The sequence below is a fragment of the Myxine glutinosa genome, chromosome 5, assembly GCF_964187855.1.
Source record: "Myxine glutinosa chromosome 5, kmMyxGlut1.1, whole genome shotgun sequence".
In the NCBI taxonomy this organism is placed as follows: domain Eukaryota; kingdom Metazoa; phylum Chordata; class Myxini; order Myxiniformes; family Myxinidae; genus Myxine; species Myxine glutinosa.
Genome location: NC_136265.1, coordinates 102,972,958 through 102,997,219, shown reverse-complemented (window position 1 = coordinate 102,997,219; position 24,262 = coordinate 102,972,958). Strand labels below are relative to the sequence as shown.

Sequence of the window (24,262 nt, the reverse complement as noted above, 5' to 3'; positions counted from 1 at the left end):
TATCTGAATGAATTACTTCTCCACCATAAGGATTCAAGTCAATCTTTACAAGTATGATCTAGTCAAGCGGATGCATTTCAACGTGATCGGTCGCATCGTCTGGCAGCTAGAATTTAATTTTTTTTGAAGAAGAAACGCTGCTATTTTATCTTTTCCAGCCGAGTGACTATATGTCTATTAATTATGTACTGTTTCAACTCGGTGGCATCCTGACTATTAATTACGTAGTTTATTAATTACATACTATTGGAATGTAGATCCTTGGTGTTGGGCTAGCGGCTAGGGTGCCGGCTTAGGATCCTAGGATCCTGGGTTCGAATCTCGGTCGATCGCCGAATTAATGCCAGGGGGGTTGACTCAGCCTGTCATCCTTCCGAGGTCGGCTAATTGAGTACCAGTTCACTGGTAATTCCCTGTTTGTCGTTGAAGGCGGCAAAAAGGGTTGGCGTCAGGAAGGGCATCCGGCCGTAAAACATTGCTTCAAAAAGGGGACCAAAAAACAACAACTACCACGGTCCCCGAAAAGGCCAACCCCCGCTTTGCGGGGAAAAATGGCCTCTAAACGGTGGTTTATACTATTGGAATGTACCTTCTGACACTTTAGACTGCTGAGACCCCTTAGACCTTTGAAGACCCTTTTAGACATCCAATACCCTTAAGACCACCAAGACCCCTGAAAACCTCTAATACCCCGAGGACCCACAAGACCCCGAGGACCCACAAGACCCCGAGGACCCACAAGACCCCGAGGACCCACAAGACCCCGAGGACCCACAAGACCCCGAGGGCCCACAAGACCCCGAGGACCCAAAAGACCCTGAGGACCCAAAAGACCCTGAGGACCCCCTCATATTTTTTTTTGAAATATTTATAATCCAATCCTGAATTCAGTTTTATAAAGAGGATTTCTTGGGGCACATGTCTGATCAAAGCGGGGCAGATTGTGTTCAGGTCATAACTGCCCGCAGTTATAAATCGGGCCGTCGTTGGTGGCCCATCTAGTTATCATTGTCATTTCAAATTTTTTTGTCATCTATCACGTAAAAACGGTTAACATGCTGGAGTTACAAAACTTTGTACAGTACATCGATAAGGGTCTAAGTTTGATCATCATGGTCTTTTAAAAATATATATATTGACCTCTCATGATTGACCTTGAGCTGGAAGGTGTTTGTGGCGTGAAAAACATAACTCTTTAGTTACAAAATTGGGTCTATAGACAATCATCTGAGGTTGACCCTAGTGATATTAATTTTTGACCTTCACCTTTAATTACCTTTCGACCTCCGGCCTTAAGAATGGTCGCTATTTGAGCCAAGCCTTTTTTTGGTCAGCACCAAAACCACTTAACCCTACTGTAAATGTACTGTGTCTCCATACATACTGTTACCCCTCACTTTGGATCACTACTATTGCCTTATTCCCAACCGAATGCTCTGAAACACGATACAGTCCTTCTAATAGAAGGCCTGCAGGATCGCTCGGTCTTAAATTCTTTGATTTTGGATCGGGGGCTCGAGGGGGGCTCCAAATCGGCAGAGGTCTGAACTACAAACTCGAGATGGCCGTCGGCCGACTCGGGCCTATTTGTTTTTAGTAATTATTTTGTATGCTTGCTTTTTAGTTTTGGTAAATACTGTATACATTGTTACTTTATTTTGCATCTAAATTTGGTTTTCTTTTGTGTTGACCTTTTGTTGGGCCCGTTGTCTTTGCAGGTCATTGTGTAAGCGTGTTCGATATGAGCAAAATGATGCCAACCATATCCTCTACGAGTAAGTATCAGGCCATCATACAACCCCAACTATATATCCCGACTTTCTCTTTCTCCTTTTTGAATGGCTCATGAACTTGTAGCTCATGATGCATGAATCACATGTTCAAATGTTATTGCTATACGAGGAGGATACGATGTAAAATATGACTTCAAGCCCTGAATTCACACTCGACCCTCTGCTCCCGCCCCCCCTCCCTCCACAAACTCCAACCCATCAAACCCTCCTGCCCCCTCCAAAGCCCAAAGTCCTTCCTCAACCTCCACTCCCCATTCCAAGCCTTCACCCCCTCACCCTTTCACCACAACTCTCAAGAACAGAAGGGTCCAGCGTCCAAATCCCACTTTACCTTCCTGGCAAATTAAACCTTCCAGATAGGTACTGTGCTTCCCAACGTGCAACCGATTCCAGGGTAAGGCCAAGTGTTACTGTAGGTTACACACTGGCTTCTGATTATTTCTGACAAATCGGCAAGGGTGAACTCCCTAATATAGCACACAATGTCGAATCAATTGAAACACACAACCGGAAGGGATTATAATTCAACAAAGCACATATTTACAAAGTCGAGTGAAGCGACACGTGATAGTCTTATCCTTTTGGCTCATTTTGCACATACAAATGCTCATTTTGCATCATCTATGCACATAAGCCCATTTTGACATTCACTTATCACAACCTACAGATTGCATAGAACACGATACACCGCGCATTGTTATTTTACTTCAATTTTAATAAACCAGTGATTTTAACAATCGTCCAAAAAAAAAATCTGAATGTTTAGTGCTATTGATGTAGCTCATAAGCATTCCCAAATGTCATCCTTATCGACCACCCCATTGAATCTTTATTTAAATTGAAGTACCGTGAAACCTCGGCATTTGCGGATTTGACATTCGCTGATCGCGCATGTTCACGGTTTATAAAATGTAACCTGCTTCTACTTTTGTGGCCCCTGTGCTTTGGCTCTTCATGGTTTTTGCGGGTGCATAAACCATCTTCCACCAGCCGCGAGCATAAAGCAGCTCTAAAACCATCTCCCACCAGTCGTGTGTGTGTGTGTGTGTGTGTGTGTGTGTGTGTGTGTGTGTGTGTGTGTGTGTGTGTGTGTGTGTGTGTGTGTGTGTGTGTGTGTGTGTGTGTGTGTGTGTGTGTGTGTGTGTGTGTGTGTGTGTGTGTGTGTTTGTTTGTTTGTTTGTTTGTTTGTTTGTTTGTTTGTTTGTTTGTTTGTTTGTTTGTTTGTGTGTGTGTGTGTTTGTGTTTTCCTGCTGAGAATATCATTATTGTGACTTCACTGTTGTAGTATGTGGTGGATGCCTTTAGGGGGTGGCAGTGACTGCTCATGTCTTGTCAGTTTGCTTTGCGGAACGACTAACCCTAACTTTTCATGACTGTGTGTGTGTGTGTGTGTGTGTGTGTGTGTTTTTGTGCATAGTGTCTCAATGAAATGTGTACAAACTTTAATGTCAGAAAAAATAAATAAAGAGCAGAGAGAGGGCCGATGCTGAGTGTTAGGAAAACCCAACATATGGCGTTGGCATGTGATGGATTGATTGTACGTCATCAGTCAGCTATTACCCATAAAGCAGTGCAGCACAACATCACAGTATATATTTTGATGTATAAATTTTGCATACGTTTTGTTGTGACGTTTGTGAGGTCGATGTTTCAAAGCGTGGGCGAGTCATATCAAACACTTTCAAAATGGTACGTGCTCTTTCCTTGCTTGACTCTCAGCATGTAAAATTATAGATCACAGACTAACAATGCTGGGAAGGAAATGGCAAACCACCCAGTGTAACCCTTGCCAAGAAACTCCTTTGGCAGCACCAACACTGTAAAGAGTATGGTAAATCAAAGATTTGTGTGTGTGTGAGATTGGTTGTTATCAGCATATGCGGGTTTCAGAAGGTGGAACAGAGTCCTCCCAGGTTTTGAAGTATCCGCCTCAGCTTTGGTAAAGGTGGGAGGAGGAGGAGGTGGGGGGAGGCGGGGGGGGGGGGGCGGGGGAGGGTCTTGACTCGTGGACTAGGTTGTGAAGTTTTCTTTGTCTCAAAATTTTGTTCCGAGGGCTTTTTTCAGGATTGTCACCGAGCCTCAGGCAGCTTCCAACTGCACTTCGTTTGTATTAATATTTCCAGGGATGGCTTTTAATGTCTCTGTGCGGTTCTTCTTTATCATTCCCATTGCTCCAATTATCACTATGTACAATTTCGACGCTCTTCAGCTTCCAAGATCTTTTCACTTCATTTTTGAGGTCTTGGTATTTTGTCATTTTCTTGATTTCTGGGTACAGTAACCTCATTTAGCAATATGTTCTTTACCTTTTTGTACCTCAGAACTATGTCTGGTCGCAATGCTTTGTTTTTTCTGTTCATGCTCGATGGGATCATCAGGTTGTACATGAGCATTACTTCTTTGTTTTCAATGATTGCTTTTGGTGTGTTTTTACACGAGTTTTCTGGAACTGGAATATTGAAGTTTCTGCAGATGTGCTGGTGGATTGATTTATTGTCCCCCGTCGCTCAGCGGAGCGAAAGGGGGACTATGCCTTTCCCCTCCGTCCGTGTGTCCGTCCGTCCGTCCGTGCGTGCGTAAGCGAAGGACCGCATTCGAATTTGGTGTGTGGGTGCACCCACGTCAAAATCCAAGATGGCCGCCGCCATGTATGTCTGATGCCATGTATGTCTGAACCTTGTAACCTGCATATCTTGAAAAATAAGCGAAGTACCAACTTCTAATCTGGTGTGTGGGTGTATCTAGGCATAAGGAAGAACGCTATTGAAAATTGGGTCGCCACGTCAAAATCCAAGATGGCCACCGCCATGTATGTCTGAACCTTGTGAGATGAATATCTTGAAAAATAAGCGAAGTACCAATTTCTAACTTGGTGTGTGGGTGTATCTCGGCATAAGGACGAACGGTATTGAAAATTGGGTCGCCACGTCAAAAGCCAAGATGGCCACCGCCATGTATGTTATCCATACTTTTGTGTGTGTGTGTGTGACCTAACCTTGTGACCTAACCTAACCTAACCTGTGACCTAACCTTGTGTGTGTGTGTGTGTCTAACCTTGTGAGCGAAATATCTTTAAAAATAAGCGAAGTACCAACTTCTAATCTGGTGTGTGGGTGTATCTAGGCACAAGCAAGAACGCTGTTTAAAATTGGGTCGCCACGTCAAAATCCAAGATGGCCGCCGCCATGTATGTCTGATGCCATGTATGTCTGAACCTTGTAACCTGCATATCTTGAAAAATAAGCGAAGTACCAACTTCTAATCTGGTATGTGGGTGTATCTAGGCATAAGGAAGAACGCTATTGAAAATTGGGTCGCCACGTCAAAATCCAAGAAGGCCACCGCCATGCATGTCTGAACCTTGTGAGATGAATATCTTGAAAAATAAGCGAAGTACCAACTTCTAATCTGGTGTTTGGGTGTATCTCGGCATAAGGACGAACGCTATTGAAAATTGGGTCGCCATGTCAAAATCCAAGATGGCCGCCACGATGTATGTCCGACACTTGTGAGATGAATATCATGAAAAATAAGCGAAGTACCAACTTCTAATTTGGTGTGTTGGTGTATCTAGGCATAAGGAAGAACGCTATTGAAAATTGGGTCGCCACGTCAAAATCCAAGATGGCCGCCTCCATGTATGTCTGACTCTTGTGAGCGAAATATCATATCGTAGCATGTTTTCTGCGTGTTCCACTTTGTCAACTCACATCACTTCCCCGCCGGGGGACCTAGGCGTAACGCTTGTTATACATACCTTGTTGTGCCTTTGGGTGTGCAGCTGCTCTGACATGAGTTTTTTTTTACATCCCAATAGGAGGTGGCTTGTGCTTTCTGTTTCTATCTTGCATAGTTATCTACACCTATCCGATTGACACAGTCCGCCATATTCTTGACGGCATTGGGGTCATGTCCTTGGTCTTGGGGGATTTATTTTGATTCGTTCTCCATCCCAGTTGAGCTTTTTTACCCTCACCAGACGAGAGGGTATTGCATTTCAATCTATTTGTTTCTCTGTCTGTTTGTTTGTCCACACAGAATAAATATGATTTTCTCTGCAACTGTTGGTGGTCCGATTGACATGAAATTTTCACCATAGGTCCACCTACTCTGGTAGAATTTTGAAATGATAATTATGACATCATATGTCACGTGGTACGGGTGCCTTCTTGGAAAAAAACGTTAAACTTTGCACCTCGATATCCCTGAAAGTGCTGCATGGAAAAAATTGAGAGATGGCTCGTTGTAAAGAACTCCCCATGGGGAATAAAATATGTTAATGATGATGTCATAGGTGCCTCCATTATGACGTCATATTTCGACAAGTACAAAACTTCATCCGATCAAGATGAAATTTATTGAGCGTTATCTCAGGGTATAATTGGTGGAGAGGAAAAAATGATGCCATCGGTCACGTGGTTCACCCACCATATTTGTTTTAGCACAAAAGCTTTCAAAACCACTAAAAACACGTCTTGGCGAGGGTCTGCATTCTGATTGCTCTTTCTTGTTTTTTGTGTGTACTAAACCTCTTCTGAGCCATTCCAATGAGATTTTGTTGTCTATGCCCAGTCTCCAACCTTTATTATTAAAAATGTATCGCTGCTTTTTTGTTGTTCTCCCAGTTGTCGGTGTATGTCTTGTTATTTCGCTTTATATTAATCTTTCGTCTTTTTTGCAATCGTTGTATCTGTTGCTGTTTCGGTTTCATGCGACATCTTCCATTCGCACCAGTCTTTGGAACGTTTTTTGCTGGGTTAAGGATACCTTCTCCAAGTGTTCGGAGAATCCTCGAGTTGTCATTCTGTGCATTTGCTTGAGTTCCAAAAGGCCTCCTCCTCATCTTGGTAGGTACATTCTGAGTTTTGTAGAACATTTTGTGGATGGTGAGGAGTTTTCTTTGTTTTTTTTTTAGCTCACCTGGAACGAAGGGGAACTTATACGATGGCGCATCGTCTGTCAGTCAGTCTGTCCATTAATCTGTCCGTCAGTCTGTCCGTCAGTCTGTCCGTCAGTCTGTCCGTCAGTCTGTCCGTCAGTCTGTCCGTCAGTCTGTCCATCAGTCTGTCCGTCCGTCAGTCCGTCCGTCAGTCCGTGAGCACTTAATGAAACTTCTTCTCCGAAACCGCTGATGGGATTGCGACTAAATTTGGCACAAATGATATTTGTTGTGTTGTGACTAAAGTTTGTTCACGGCATTAAAAAAAAAAAAAAATCAGAGTTAGTCCATGGGCCAGACCAGATATCGGTACCACCCGAGGTGGCAAAAGTTCCATGGTGCCAATTTATTTGTTACACCCATATAAGTAAAATAATATGTGATAGCAATTCCAAATGGGTAGCTTTTTCATTTTTCTTGCAGGAAAGCTGTTTTTGCATTAATCGCGATACCGCAACTCCGCGCTGTTGTTACTAGTATCATCTTCCAAATCATTTTTTTTAGCTGAATAGACAATGTAACATGCTTAAATATCTTAGCAAATGGATGTTTGTAATAAAGACATGTATGTTATACTATATAATACATATTCTTGTATTTATTCATGTGTGGAAACTAACTTTTTCTTCAGTTTTAGTGTCTTAGTTAAGAACAAAATATATGTTGGATGCTGGCAGTGTCCAGTTTTCTTCCGTATTCTGTATACTTGGCCACTGGTGGATACTTCCTGGTAGGTGAGGCAAGAACAAGAGGCTCTGCAATAATTATGTCTATTTAGTTAAGCAGAAAATATATGACAGATATGTAAAGTGCTGATTTCCCCTCATCAGTGGTGATATACATTTGCAGCCTGGTTAGAATAAGTCCAGTCATGAATGCTTGATTTGCTTTCAGATATCAGTCCACTGGTTTCACCAGTCTAATTAAGTGTAATTAAATATAATTAAGGACTGGCAGACTACTAATTTGTGCAACATAGTAATGTGGATTGATAATTCTATGTTGCAGGTGAAAACTGACTGAACATGGCCTCTGACGGAGCAAGCAGCCTGCCACTAAAGCGGCCACGAGTGGAGTGCATCATCCACTGTTCCAATGACAATACAGACAAGCTGGTTTCACTACAAGACATTGACTCATGGAGAACATTGCTGAGGGCAGCCCAGATCAGAAAACATGCAGCAATTTTGAAACTAGCTACGAACCTTCCTGATGGACAGATTCCAACAATCCAGTACCACAGAAAATGTCGCAGTCTCTTCACCATGAAAAGACATCTTGATGGCATCCTCAAATGTGCCAGTGCCAGTGAACCTGCTCAAGACACAGGATCACAGAGAGCAGCTAGACAATGTGCAAGCACATCAAGGACTTATGAGGCAGAGTGCATTTTCTGCCAGAAAGACACCAAGTATGCTAAAGGACAGAAGACGAGAGAAATCCTCATACAATGTCGAGAACTGCGAGCTGACGCCACAATCAGGAATGTAGCCATGGAGAAAATGGACAGCAGAATCCTTGCCATAGTCAGCAGAGACCTGGTAGCTGCAGAAGGTCACTATCATAGGTCGTGCTATCGGTTCTATACCAAAAGAGAGGTTCGCAGTGGACAGGATGCAAGCCAAGATGATGATGCTGAAGCTCAGTATGGCGCTGCTGTGGATCAGGCCTACAATGAGCTGTTCCTGTTCATCAGAAGGGAGCTTTTTGGCAATCCTCAAGTGATGACAATGACTGATCTCTCTTCTAGACTGGTGGCTTCAATGAACTCTCTTGGTATTGCCCATGTAAGGGAATCAACCAAGAAACACATACGACGGAAACTGGAAAGCGAGTTTGCAGACTCCCTGCACATCTTCTCTGAGGGAAAAGGGAAACTCCTCCTGTTTCCAGACAACCTGTCCATATACGAACTTGCCAAACAATACCAATCGCTACAAGCAGAGCTGCATACTCAGAAAGGCCTCCATGCTGAAGATGTGGTCTCCAAAGCAGCCCTGAAAATGAGAGCCGACATCAAGAACCAAGATGCCCCTCAAGCCTGGCCACCGGAAGTCAAACCAGAAGCAGAGGACACTACCATTCCAGAGTCGGTCATGGTCTTCCTGTGCTATCTACTTACAGGTTCCAATGACCCTGATCATGCATCTCAAAGAGTCCAGCGGCTTCTGTGTTCACTCGGCTATGACATGGTATATGCTGTAACACGTGGACTGATAAAGCCCCCGAAGCACATCGTTCTGCCATTCGCTATCAAGTCACTGACCGGGAATGTAGAGTTGATACACATCCTCAACCGACTCGGCCATAGTGTGTCCTATTCTCAGATGGAAGAGATCGACACTGCTCTGTGTCTCCAAAAGCTCTCGCTATCAGGGAGTGATGTTGCCCTCCCAGGTAACATCCATCCTGGCAACCTCAGCAAACTGGCAACCTCAATTGGAGACAGCATGTGTGACAGCCTGGTTGGGCTACACGCCTTTACAGGGTGTGACACTGTGAGCGCATTCGCTGGCCGTGGGAAGCTGATAGCACTGAAGCTGGTGAGGAACGACAGTAACTACCAGGAGACGTTTAGACAGCTTGGTCAGTCATGGGATGTCAACCCAGAACTATTTGAGAAGGTACAGCAGTTCATCTGTCGCATGTATAGTGCAGCTGCTAGGACTGGTGAGGTCAACGAACTGCGCTACCAGCTCTTCTGCGCAAAGAGGGGAGGAGTCGAGTCCAGCCAGTTGCCACCATGTAGAGACTGTCTCTTCATGCACGTCCTACGAGCCAACTACCAGGCAGCAATATGGAAGTGCTGTCTGCAGGCTCGCCCAGCGGTGCCAAACCCTACCGAGCATGGATGGACAGTGGATGAAGATGGCAAGCTCGCCATCCACTGGATGCGTTCACCACCAGCACCAGATGTGGTCTTGGAACTCTTAGCTTGCAAGTGTGTGCGTTCCTGCAAATTGCCAAAATGCACATGCCTGACCAATGGACTGTTATGCACAGACATGTGCAAGCTACAAACCTGCAGTAACCAGAAACAACAGGAAGATGAAGAATCCTTCGAACTCGGAGACTCCGATGAAGACGAGCAGTTCGATGACTGACTATGATATCGCTAGTTTGGTACATTGACATACTCAGTATTATTCTGAAGAGCACAGGACGTGCTTTCCCTGGAAACACCCTCAGAATACATGTAGACATGTAGACATTTTGATAATGTGTTGTGTCATTTCATCTTTATGTGAAGCACTACCTGACCATACCGGGTACATAGCCTACAGTCTGTTAGTTCTGTTAGTATGTGATTTCCAACCATTTTGTATAACATTTGAGTACTAGTACTGTTTATAGCTATTGTGGCATACATGTACTTGAGATGGGCTCAGCAGATGAGCTCAGTACAGCCTCTGGACTTTCTTTCCCTTGATTCAGAAAACCGTTTGATTAATATGTGTTGTGACCTTTTCATGTTGTGACATGTTTATGTGACAATTTCCATAACAATCACGTACGTGTATTATAGTAGCTGTTGTATTCCAAAATTACACTATGTGAAGATTGTATGTTTAAAATAAGACATAAAGCGATAATTTTGGGATCTACGTTGTCTCAGTACTTTCTGATTAATATGCCCAATTAGTCCATGAGCCCGTACCCAAAATTTCACACATGGACTAAATCAATCCGAACCGTCGAACGCCTTTTCACAGGGTGCGGGTATAAAATAGCTGATAACTACCACTAAGCTACCAGTCCAGAATTGCTATCACATCAGCATGTATCCCACATACATGCACCTTTCCAAAAATCATTACTAGAACTTGCCACCTCGGGTGGTACCAATTAGTGAAATTTCGGGTCCGGGCCCATGGACTAAGTCTAAGGGGGTCTACTGGGTGTCAAAGTGCATCCAGGTTTGACCCCCCCAAAATAGATATTTGCTTTTTCCTCTGAAACTATAAACAGTATTTCGATGAAACTTGACCACAACTTTCATCACCCATGATGTACCGAAGTTTGTTCACGGCATCAAAAACAATCGGCCCATTTAGGGGTTTACAGGGGGGTGTGGGAGGGGGGGGGGGGGGTTGTCCCTCAAAATCGGTGTTTGCCTTCTTCTCAGAAACTACACACACAATTCCGATCAAACTTCACCACAACCTTCATCATCTGTGATGTACCAATGCTTGTTCAAGGCATTGGAAAAATTTGGGTCTGAGGAGGTACACGGGGTGGGGAGGGTAGGGGTTGCCCCCCAAAATAGGTATTTATTTTGTTTGTTTGTTTAAAGTCTTGTGATTATGTTAGTATGATTCTACATGCTGCCTTGTCTTCTAGCAACGATTGAGATTGGTTTAAAATACCTTTAGTCAGTGCAGTATACTGTTTATTCTACCAGGTGAGCGCCAGGGGTATTGCCCCTATGTTTGATATCCAGCTCATCCTGGGAGGTAATGAACGTAGAGCAGCAACGAAGGCTGGAAAGGGTGGAAATGCGAATGGTTCGGTGGATGTGTGGAGTATCGTTGAGAGAGAGGAAGACAAATGATGAATTGTGAAAGATGATGGGAATAGAGCCTGTGATGGATGCTGTGAAGAGAAACAGTTTGAGATGGTTTGGTCATGTGTTGAGGAAGGATGAAAGTGACTGGTTGAGAAGCGTGATGGAAATGAATGTAGAAGGAAGTAGAGGACGGGGAAGACCGAGAAAGATTTGGCTAAAGGTGGTGGAAGAAGAAATGCGGGCAAGGGGGTTAACAAGGAGAGATGCAGAAAATAGGGCAAAATGGAGAAGATTTTCATGGGGACCGCAAGGCTAATCCCCGCTCTAGCAGGGAAAATGGCCTTAAAATGCCTGTTGTGTTGTGTTTGAAATCTAGCTCATTGATTTCCGCTTGTGGATGTTTATTAGTCCCCTACCGGTTTGCACTATAGGTTTGCACTCTGTCCCTCCGTCTGTCCGTCTGTCAGTCCGTCACGCAAAGAACAGCTTTCCGGACTTTTTTTTCTAAACTCTTAATGCTAATGATTTCAAACTTGGTGCATGGTTTCCTCATGATAAGTTACAGATCAAGTTCGAACTTCACGACGTTTCGATCATTTTTGACAAAGTTTGGCACTTTGAACTTTGGTAATTTCCCCAACAGTTTTCCAGACGACAGACTGCCGGTAGGGGACATGTATTGCAGCACAATACTCAGAATGCTTGTTATTCTGCAGCTGTAATGGAACACTGGCACTTCTCGTTAGTTTGTGGCTTTGATTTTGTTTCATGGCGAGAGGTAGGTTTTCAGGATCCGCCTCGTTCCATGCAGGTATTCTTTGGTACATGTTTTGCGCATTTTAAAATTCTTCCTGGCCTTGACCCCTGGCGATTATGGGGTCAAGGGGTCAAATGTCAGGGGTCTCGTTCCGTAAAGATTCTGTTGCCGCGTTAACTTGTGAACGAGTGATGGGATTTTGACCAAACCTGTTGTACGTATATACAGCATTATGATGCAAAGATGAACTGATTAGGTGTGTGTGTGTGTGTGTGTGTGTGTGTGTGTGTGTGTGTGTGTGTGTGTGTGTGTGTGTGTGTGTGTTTTGTGTGGGGTTTGTGTGTGGTTTGTGTGTGGGGTTTGTGTGTGTGTGTGTGTGGGGTTTGTGTTTTTGTTACACTCAGAGATGTAAAATTCCATGGATTATCACTTGGAGTGCAAGTCAAGGATTCGGTGTCGGCATCCATTGTTGTGTTCGTTGCAAGTTGCTAAACTTTTCTCTTGTGTCCTCGTATGTTGTAATCTCAGAGTTATTTTTGAATGGAGGATGCCACTTTTGAATCTTTTTTTTACTCACCATCATTTATCTATGAATGGGAATGTTTATGTTTTGTTTTTGAAGTTGTTTTAGAGGAAGAGATAAAGGGTTTTTTTCTCACATTATAGAGCTAATGGCACCTTTGTTCACCCTGTCGGTGTAGCTGAAAATAGTAAATAACCTTTTATCGTCAGACGCATCTGATTCACTTCCCTGTTCCACCACAGTCATGATAAGCCAAGCTCTTGCTGGTACATCCTGCTGTCCGGGTCTGTCTTCATCGATGGTTCCATGTTCTTGCCTCGGAGCAGGTGGGTGGCACAATATTTGATTTCTTTCCCACTATTCCTCCCTTGACATCTCGTGTTTTGGCCGTTGATAAAACCTGTACCGGGATCCTACAGTTGAACATTTTCCAACGTGCATTTACCTGGGAACCTGCTGAGTGCGTTTCCGAAGTACGATGTGCTGTCGGTTATTTTCTGCTTTCGTGCCGTTTAGTTCTGATGATGGGCGTTTTGAATCGTTGATTTGTAAGATGTGCACCAAATAAAATGACCCCAGTTGCAGGAAATCACACTTTATCACGTTGGCATCGCAAAGCTGCGACGTTTCGTTTCATGGCTTGAGAGACAGTCTTCTTTTATTTTTCCGAAACAGAATTTGTGCATTTTTATTTTTCCTCCCCACATTCCCCATGTGCCTTACATCCTTCTCTCTCCTCACTTATTCCCCTACCCTTCATTCTTTTTTTCTCCCCTGCCACATTCATTCTTTCTTTTCACTTTAAATATTCCCAATGTATCACCACCTTCCCCCTTTCCTCTCTGCAGCCTCTGCCCTCCCCATTTCTACAGAACCAGCAGAGTACCCTCCCTTTGGGTGGCTGGGGATTGCTCGTTACTTGCTGAAAAAAGTATAGTCTATATATAGGGCTCTAAAAGGTCTAAGGTGTCCAAAGGGTCTATAAGAGTTCTCAGGGTCTACATGGTATGTTCCATTAGTAGTTAGGGTCGAGAGGTTCTTTGGCATCTAATGGGTCATAGAATAAGCGGTCTGAAGGGTCTAAGGCATAGGTCGGCAACAGGCGGCCCGCGGGCCAGAACTGACCCGCCAGCAATAATATCTGGCCCAGCAGATTATTTTGATAATCTGAAAGAAAAATAAAATAAAATAATTATTAATATTATTTTTACAATATTGGACAGTCCCACATATCGGCTATATATGTCCAAATAGAGATTCTACCCCCACCTGAAAAATGCTTATTATACGAATGACAGGCACAGACAATCCCGAAACAGGCAGCGGGGTGCACTGTGATGCTGAACCTCACTCCACTCCTCATAGTGGAGTCATTAAGTAGGATGTGGACAGCGCCTGGTGCTGAAATAGCCGACATGCGGTGTGTGGTATGAAAAAAATAACACCAGTTCAGTTAATCATTCAAACTTTATTTTTAGGATACGAATTTTATACGAAATTTTTTTAGGATATAAAATTCAAACATTAGGGATACGAATTAGAATGAGCCATTCATTAACTAAATTCAAAATACAACTTGGCTATTAAATACACAACCGAATGACAACTCACTTAATGTGAAAACTGGCATCTTCCATCGGTCACGATTTTTTGGATGTCTGGTGATATGGACGTCACTTTGATCCGCAGGCAGTTCTCCAGGTTTTTATTCGTCAATCGATTCCTCTCGTGCGTCTTTATCGCATTCATTGATGAAAAGGACGACTCGCATGTATAGGTGGAAGGGAACATTGTGAGCACATAAAATGCGAGTCTCTTGATCATGCTGTACTCCTCTGAGCATGCCACCCAAAAGGCACTCACCGACTCCGCACTTCTGAGCGCATCGCTGACCTGGGAGGTTGTTTGGAAATCAATTAACTCCATTTGTAATGCAGCCTCATCCAAAGAGGGTATAATTTTTTTCGCCAGGGAGGAGAAGTCTCCACTTGGTCGGACTGTGAGAGGGTCACGTACAAAGGCAATGATGTCCTTTGGGATAGAGTAGTCCTCAAACCTCGAAGTGAAGTTGACCTGTAGCTGCTTGATGAAGTCCACCATCAACTCTGCCACTTGTCCCAGTGCCTGTGTTTTTAGTGTACTGAAATGTAGGAGCCTGCCAGTTGATATGTCTGACTCGAACAACTCCAGCTTCCTCGTGAATGATTCGAGCTTTTCAACCATGTCGACTATGGTTTTGCCTCTCTCCTGTAGCTGGAGGTTAAGCTTGTTTAGGTGGCCAAATACAATATATCCGCTAAAAAGGCAACATTGGACATGAACTTTTCGTCTCCCTAAAGGGCAAGGTGGTCAGCTGCTGCCCTAATCTTGCTCAATCTAAGGAACGCCTTGACCTCATCCAGTAGCGCACAGAAGCGGTCCAACACTTTACCTTCGCTCAACCAGCACACGCAATTATGTAGCAGCAGGTCATCGTGGGTGGCCTCTTCTGACTCATCCACAAGTTGTCGGAAAAGGCGATGCTGGGTGCTTGATGTACCCCTGACAAAATTAATGACACGCATCACTTTACCCATAACTTCCTTTAGCTCACCACTGAGTCTGGCGCAAAGGACACTCTGGTGGATGAGGCAATGCAGCCCATGCATTTGGGGGGAGAGCTCCTTCAACCTGCTCACCAGACCTCTGTGCTTTCCCACCATAGCAGGAGCCCCATCTGTCACGATTAGGTTAATCTTCTCAAATGACAATGAATGAAACCTAAACAACTCTAACAGTTTAGTAAATATAATGTCCCCAGTGGTGTGCCCTTCTAATGGGATAAGAGACAGCAGCTCTTCCCTGAACACGTTTCCATCAAAATATCTAATATAGACGCACAACTGGGCTACATCTGTGTTGTCAGTGCTCTCGTCAATGGCTAGGGAAAAGTAATTGGCCTGACTGAGATCCTCAATAATAACTCCCTGCACAGCATCCGACAGTGCCTCTATGCAGCAGGTAGCGGACCTCGCAGAGAGGGGCACCTGTTTCACTGAGGCAATGATACCATCCATCGACTTGTCGGTTGTCAGTTCCTCCAAAACTGTCACCATAACCTCCTTGAAAACCTCTGCATCAGTGAACGGCCTGTTGTGCCGTGCGAGCACCCAAGACGCCTTTAGGGACGCACTTGTCACTTTCTGTTGGGATGTGAGGCCTCGCACTAGTATCCTGCTGCTGTGCGCATAGCTTGCTGTCAGTGCATCAATTTTGCGCTTTCGTGCCTCTGACTGGAGCGGAAAAGCCACTTTGAAGGTGCCATGCTTCGTCTCGTGGTGCCATTTAATGTTATATTCCTTGCCAGCAGCGCCAACTTCGTTGCAGATAAGACACACAACGGCTTAGCGTTGACGAAGCTAGGTAGGATGAATGCATAGCTCTCTTTCCATTCTTCTTTGAATGTCCTGTTTTCACTGTCAACTTTCCTCTTCAGACTTTTGGATAACGACATTTTGTCAGGAAAAATTCAAGGAAGTCAATAAATCAATAAACAAACAGAAAATCACAGCAGTAAATGTAAATCCGTAATCCAAAACTCAGAGCCGGGGCACAGTCAAAGTTCTATCGCCAGCAAACGGGGTCCAAATCAGTAGGCAATAGAATAATCCAGAGACGGGCAGAGTTCGGAAATCCAGGCGGCAAGCAAACGTAATCCAGGGACAAACAGGGTCAAACACGGGCACAGGTAATGTAGCAGAGCAAGCAGAAACGTAGTCGGAAAACAGGTGCGGGTTATCAACAGGAGAATCGATACGGGAAAAAACGCTGGAACGGCTCGGTAGAAACACAGGCACGATCTGGCAAGGAACAGACAGAATGAGGGCGCATAAATAGCTGAGACCGAACAATTAACAAATGAGAGACAGACGTGTGATTGGACATGGAATGCACGGGGAAGATTGAAAGGAATTGCACGGGGGAGATTGAAAGGAATGTGGGAGTAGCCAACCTGCAATGACAGGAGAAACAGAGTTAGGCAGAGCCAAGATGCACATGGTGACAGAAACATAAACAAACACGTTGTCACACCACACTCACACACACACACACACCTCACCAGACAGAACAACGAACACATATAAAAGCGATCAGACAGAAGTCCTGACACATTTTTCTTTTGCTAGCTACCAGGTTAAATGTTTAGCTAACTTCACACTCAAGTAGGCTGCAGACAACGTAATAGCGTACTCTCAGCGCGCAAACAATCAAAACAATAATAATGCTACGTTGTATGTGTGGGAGGAGCGGGGTCACTGAGGCCAATGAACACAGTAAATTCCGAGTGTTAACTTAACTCTGAGAGTGAACAAATGGACCCGATGGGGTCCATTTGTTCACTCTCCGAATTAAATTAGCACTCACATTTTACAGTGAATAATACTGAGGGTAAAAGTATGCCAAACAATTATTAGAATAAGCTGGCTCCGCTAAATGGTCAGTCCAGGTGATGATGTGTCGTGCGAAACAGAGAAGCAGTCAGTCCTCAAAATTAAAATGATACACATTTATTATTTACAATATGGAAATCCAATCTTTGCATCTCCCACACATGCGTGTCTTATAAGGCGGTCTGTAACTGCAAGTTCCAGTTAAATTTTTTTATCAATAAATTTCTTAAATTAGCCATTAATTATGTTCTGGCCCGCCACCTAGTGGCTTAGAAAAAAATTGGCCTGAGGCCAAACTTACTTGCCGATCCCTGGTCTAAGGTGTCTAAAGGGTATAAAGGTGTAAAAGGTTTATCGGGATGTTAAAATGGGGCCAAAAGGATGTAAGGGGTCTAAAGAGTCAAATGGGGGTTTGTAGGGTGTATCTGGATCTCAAGGAGTCTGAGGGTCCATAGGAGTCAAAGGGGTCTAAAGGATGTAAATTCTTGAAGACATCGAAAATGTCTAAAGGGTCTTAAAAGGTTTCAGTTGCATAACGGTTTAAAGGGTTGAAAGGGGTCTAAGCTGTCTCTAGGTTTAATGGGTACGTTCTATTAGATATAGTCATGATGCAACTGATGTTCAAACAGTACGTAATTAAAAGACTTAAGTACGTAATATACCTTTTTACACGGACAGCCAGACAGACAGACAGACATGAATGGCTGTTTATAGTACCGTATAGGTAAATAATTGACCCCCTTGTGCCAAGATGCAATGTGATGAGACGGTTTGATGTAATAGGCTGATGTATCGTGCTTTACAATATTAGGCCTCATTTTTATTGATAGTCGGAGGTGGACAATCTCTCGAGACACGATGCGACAGAACTGCACTCTGAAGTTTTACAATATTTTACCAGGGCCTCGTCATCTGATCGACTTTTCACTGGAAGTCGACCATAAATCCGTGCAGCGTTGTAACTTGTCATTTATGGTTGTACTTATTGATGCAAATTATAATCTCACTGAAACGGCTGTTTATTTTTGTTGTCTGCACGAATGGCATTCCGGGCCATGAAACTCTGAAATTTGAAAGTGGTGATGAAAGGGACCTTGAGGTTTCTGAATTAGAGCCACCGTTTGATTCATTCGGAGATTCACTCTGGACAAATTACAAAGTCCTCCCTTAACTCACAGAGGCCATTGCATCAGCGGCACATTTGCACTCTCAGCCAATGATGCTACATGTCGCCTGTGGTGGGATATTGAAACTCAGACGTAATCAAGATTCCGTGAGGTGCAGCAGAGTGACCTTCATGTGTAACGGGTTATCAGGCACGTGTGAGTGAAAGAACATGAAAGAGACCATGAAACAAGTACAGACACATTCAAAGTACACCGCTCCCATGCCAAATAAATAAATAAATAACATATCCTCCAGCGCGCGACATTGTCTGGGTGCCATTGGCACCCGGCGATGCCGCCGTGCAGCACATCTATACGGTATTGGGAGGGAGGCGTGTGCAAGAATTGATTGATAATTATTTATGTAATTAAATAAATAAATAATAATCGTAAAATAATTTCTTGATTGGCTAATAGTGTCATTCAGCAGTGTTTTCATTCACCATTCACCTAACATACCACCAGTATTTCATTTGAAGCTGTAACTTTTTGAATATTAATTACATAAATAATCGAATAAATAAATAAATAATAGATTAATCCATAAATAACACTGGTCAACAAAATTTTAAAAGTTGTATGGTTCTAGTATATTTTAAGGTGATTCTAACCAACACGAACCTGTAGATTTCGATTATGATATCCAATTTTCACTAGCACATCCAGTTTTTGAGAACCAGGCATTGTATCCGAGGCCTAAGTAAAGGCGGGTGTTTTCAATGGTCCTCAAATTCGGCTTGTACTCACTAATCAGGACTGTGTAACGAGACTATCTGAGCTGGAAAGCGTTGCTTGGGATAGCTTTGTGGCTCTTGCTAACAATTACCTTGGACATTTTCGAGCACCAAATTTAATTATGAAGAGCTTGTGGACAAGATATTGAGGAGTTGCCAGGTGCTCGGTGCTCAAATGTCACTGGAGATACATTTCTTCCATTCTCATCTGGACTTCTTTCCACAAAATCTTGGCAATGTCAGTGATGAACATGGAGAAAGGTTTCACCAGGAAATTGCCATCATGGAGACTCGATATCAAGGCCGATTCAATCCAAACATGATGGGCGACAACTGTTGGACTTTACAGCTTGAAAGTGATTGCTCCTACAAACGCAAAAGTAAAGTTCAGAAGCACTTTTAATGTGATGTAAATAAAAACTTAAAGTTCATATTATTTTTTGTGATATTTTATAAAGTTCATATTATTTTTGGAGATTTACATTTTTTATGTGATGGAAATAAAACCTTTAAGTTCATATTATTTTTTGTGGCAATAAATAGACTTATTGAGACTTAATCAAGAAATTCGCATGCTCTAAAGATTTTTTCCACACTTATGATGTACTTCGTCAAGGTTACGGGATAGCGAAATTTTAAGGTCAGATTCGGATTCATGGGCAACAAATTAGTTAGAAACAGTTGAAAATAAGTCAGAACCAATTTGGCTGTTGACCAGTGATATTAATCGATTAATTGATTAATCAATAAATCAAAAATATCATTTATAGCCAAATCACTTGGTCAGTCATGTCCGAATATTAGCTTCCTAACTCAAAAGGTGCCTGAGATATTGGCCAGATGAGAAAGGATATAAATACGTAATTAATAAATTGATAACCAAGTAATTAATCAATTCATGGATTCATCAAAAAATAAAAATACTGCTTTTGCCAAATCACCCGCTCACAATTTTGCCGAAATTTCAGCTTCCTAGCTCAAAGGATGGCTGAGATATCGCCCAAACAAACAAATAAGAAATATGTCGTGCGTAGCACGATACCTGCAAAATCCCTAAATAAGTTGTTGGCCTTTGTTGACCTCAAAAATACTTGGTGGTTGAAATCAATGACCTGGTATGCAAATCCTCTTAAAATTTCAAGTCAATCAGATGAAAATTTAGGATTTTAGAAACTTGACCTACGTTGACCTCAAAAATAGTTGGGGGTTGAATTCATTGACCAGATATGCAAATCCTCTTCAAATTTCAAGTCAATCGGATGAAAATTGGGGTTTGGGGAATGGGGCATAAGCAGGCACACAGTATCATACATGATAAATGACCTCACAAGATAGACGAGAGGTACGCACACTCACTAGCCTTGAGGTATGCACACTCACTAGACTAGAGGTACGCACACTCACTAGACTAGAGGTATGCACACTCGCTAGACTAGAGGTATGCACACTCACTAGACGAGGTATGCACACTCACTAGACGAGGTACGCACACTCACTAGACTAGAGGTACGCACACTCACTAGACTCGAGGTACGCACACTCACTAGACTCGAGGTACGCACACTCAATAGACTCGAGGTACGCACACTAACTAGACTAGAGGTAAGCACACTCACTAGACTAGAGGTACGTACACTTACCTCTAAGACATCTAGCCTGGGTTCAAATTTCGAGCCGGCTATAAACTGTCACCTTGGTGTTTTACATGTCGGGCGAGGCATCATTGTGTGTGTGCGCCATCCCTTGAATGGGTGTTAAGCTGGACGTCTCGTCTGCCAGCATTAGTTGTAGACGTTAAAATCCCACGGTGTCTTCTACGAAGAGTTGGCGAGTTATTGCCACACCCTGAACAAATTCCAAATTCCGGCTCTAACCTACAGGGGAAACTGCATCAGTGGCACAGCTGTGCCCCAGAAAAATGATGCTCCCCACAGCCAGATGAGGATGTGCTTGCTGCATTGCGAAAGACGACATGATAATCAAGCTCTTCGCAATTTCACCATTTTCTCTGGCCGCAACGTGCTCTCTGCACCCTTTAGCAATCAATACAAACTAAAGTATAAAACGTTGAAGTTATTGACATGATTTGAATGAAAAATGGCAGTTCCGTTTTACCGTTTACCTGAGCTGCCGTCCCAAAGCGACCAACAAATTTCATAAACAAGGAGAAAAAAGCATTTTGCTGTAGAGAGTTAAAGGCCACCAGTCGGCCATCTTTGGTCGGATTACAAAACAAAATCTTATGCGCATGTATACTCCTGTCATGTATTGTTTTTTTGTGCCAAGTTTGAACAAAATCTGACTATGCATGTCCGAGAAATTGTTGGGGATACGTTTGAGTAACAAAATGTCCGCCAGTCGGCCATGTTGGATCTGATCTCGAAAAAGAAATGACATCATTCATTGTCTGTGTGCCAAGTTTGAAGAAGATCGGTAAATGCATGTCCGAGAAATGGATGAGGATATGTTCAATATCGGGTTGTTGTTGTTTTTTTTACAACTAAAATGGCCACTTGTCGGCCATTTTCGATTGCATCACGAAACAAAATGATGTGCATATGTGTACCATGAGGTATTGTCTTTGTGCCAAGTATGAAAAATTCGGTCCATACATGTCCGAGATATGGTTGCCGTCCCATGGGGACGGATGGATGGACGGACGGACGGACGGACGGACGGACGAGCCCCAATCCATAAGCCCCCGTTTCGGGCTACTCATCGCATTTGCAAAATTTGTTGCCCGACGTATCCACAGTGTACATACTGTAGATCAACTACATTTACATATTACACTGTAAACCCTTTGTATCCACCAAGTTGATGTCACCCTGCAGATCTACCAAAATAAATGTGTTGCCGTTCAGATTGAGTACATCTCGTATCTGTGTATCATATTCTGCAGATCCAGGATTATCAATCTATTTTTAACTCATTCATTACTTGGCGAAATAATTTTTCCAAGTATGCTGATCTGCAGCATCTATTTGTCTGCAGTTTTGAAGGAGTAGTTCTGAATTTTTTTTTTGTGTATGTCGGGGACCGGGAAAGGACAGATACGCACATTTTTGGTCAGCGTCCGGATGCGGATACTGGAATTTTAAACATGATTCTTCACCATTGAGAGATAGGGCCAAAAACGATACATAGCATGATGTCTCAGAGTTATGGATGGATTTGGACGAAACTTCGTGGACAGGTTTGGTGTGTGACAAGGAAGAATCGATTCAATTTCGGTGAAGATCCAAATCCGGATTGGAAAACGAGATTTTTAAAAATTAAGTGATTCTTCGCCATTGAGACACAAGTCCAAAAAGGAGATATATCATGATATCTCAAAAAGTTGTGGACAAGTTCTGACAACACGAGGTGGATGAATTGGTTAAGTGACGAGAACAAGCCGATTCGATTTTGGTTCAGATCCGCCCAACAGTGGGATCCAAAACGTAAATTATTCCGCTTGGCAGAGAAACTCACTCTACCAAGTACCATTCTAGTTTGTTCTATGTCGCCAAGTGTCACTCTGAGTGATTTCTAGTTATTTAAATGTTAATTTGATGAACAAGCTATGCCTTTTGCTGCAGATCTAACACAAATTATGCATGTATATTGAAGTACATAAAACGTGAACAGAAATAGATAATTGAACGCACGAGTAGAATAAACACACACATAGACAGTGATACACAGTAGCCTGGTGTTGGCTTCGCGGTTAGGGTGCCGGCTTGGGATCCTAGGATCGTGAGTTCGAATCCCGGTCGATCGCTGAATTAACACCAGGGTGGTTGACTCAGCCTGTCATCCTTCCGAGGTCGGCAAATTGAGTACCAGCTTGCTGGGATGAATGATCCCGGTGTGTACCCTGGTTTAGAATAGGTACACCGTATCCCTGCTCATCGTAAGAGGTGACTACGGGTTGGCGTCAGGAAGGGCATCCGGCCATAAAAAAACTGCCTCAAAAAGGGAACCATGAGGTCATGCGGCCCGCGAGGCTAACCCTCGCTCTAGCGGGGAAAAATGGCCTCAAAACGATCATTCATTCATTCATTCATTCATAGACATTGATACACAGAGACAGATGGACACACGCTCGATCTGTATTTTGTAGTTTATCCAGCATGTGCATCGGAATGTCCGGTGCTGACACACAGCAGCTTTCACGCAGTAGCTGTTTTCAGCAACATCACTCCTCGGCATATTAGGGTACGGATTGCAGTCATTCGCAGTACAGCCTGATGCATGGACACTTTGGGGCAAAAGGATCACTCATGGTGCACAAGTTTGCTTCCAGGGTCATTTGCCATTGTTGGTACATCACACATCACGGGCGATGAAGGTTGTGGTTAAGTTTCATCGGAATTGCGTGTGTTGTTTCTGAGAAGAAAGAAAACACCAATTTTGGGGGGGGGGGCAACCCACCTGTAATCCCCGAAAGGGGCAGATTTTTTTTTAAAATGCCGTTAACAAACTTTGGTACATCATGGGTGGTGAAGGTTGTGGTGAAGTTTAATTAAAATCGTGTGTGTAGTTTCAGAGAAGAAAACAAAGCAACCCTCTTATGGTTAAAGTGCCAAAATCTAGGCTCACTGCTCACCTTCACTCCTTCATTCCTCTTTTCTCCCGCCTCTGGAACAAACTCCCTCACTCTCTTCAATCCCACTCCTCCCTCCAGGTCTTTAAAACAGCTGTTCACCACCATCTCTTATCTTCCCCCATCCAAAACCTTGATCTTTTCTACCCCCGCTACATTCACCCCAGATCCACTTTTTTGAAATACCAACTTCCTTCCTGGAAGTCATTGCAGTGTCCTTGTGTTTTATACTTCTCCCACCCCTACCCCCCTTCCCACGCCTCCTCTCCCCCTTCCCACGCCTCCTCCCCCCAAGCCCTCCCACAGATCTCCCGATGTCCCTGCTTTCAAATGTTGTGTTTGTGTGCTTCCCCTTCTCTCCCCATCTTATCTACCACTACCCTTATTATATACTTTGTGTGTCTGTTTGATTTTTTGTGTGATAAATGTTAGCTCTTTCACGAGCCTCGATCCTGTATACAAAAAAAAAAAACCCGTTGACTTTGAGCGCTGCAACTCCTCCACCTGGCCTCTGCCGCACCCCATGGCCTCTGCCCCACTCCCTGGCCTCTGCCCCCTTCCCTGGCCTCTGCCCCTGCCCCCTTCCCTGGCCTCTGCCCCTGCCCCCTTCCCTGGCCTCTGCCCCTGCCCCCTTCCCTGGCAGCTGCCCCTCTCCCTGGCCTCTGCCGCACTCCCCGGCCTCTGCCCCACTCCATGGCCTCTGCCCCCTTCCCTGGCCTCTGCCCCTGCCCCCTTCCCTGGCCCTCTGCCCCTGCCCCCTTCCCTGGCATCTGCCCCTCTCCCTGGCCTCTGCCTCCTCCACCTGGCCTCTGCCGCACTCCCCGG

The 24,262-nt window shown here is 43.9% G+C and overlaps 1 protein-coding gene across 4 annotated transcripts in view; it reads left to right on the top strand.

Moving 5' to 3' along the window:
- The window catches only part of LOC137427306 (rap guanine nucleotide exchange factor 2), a 236,555-nt gene that overhangs the window by 41,580 nt on the left and 170,713 nt on the right, over positions 1-24,262 (top strand). For all 4 annotated transcript variants that reach the window (XM_068116716.2, XM_078778442.1, XM_068116715.2 and 1 more), the window contains exons 3-4: positions 1,719-1,775; positions 12,762-12,845. In XM_068116716.2, coding sequence (XP_067972817.2) covers positions 1,719-1,775; positions 12,762-12,845 — 141 coding nt within the window. The remainder of the gene's footprint in view (positions 1-1,718; positions 1,776-12,761; positions 12,846-24,262) is intronic.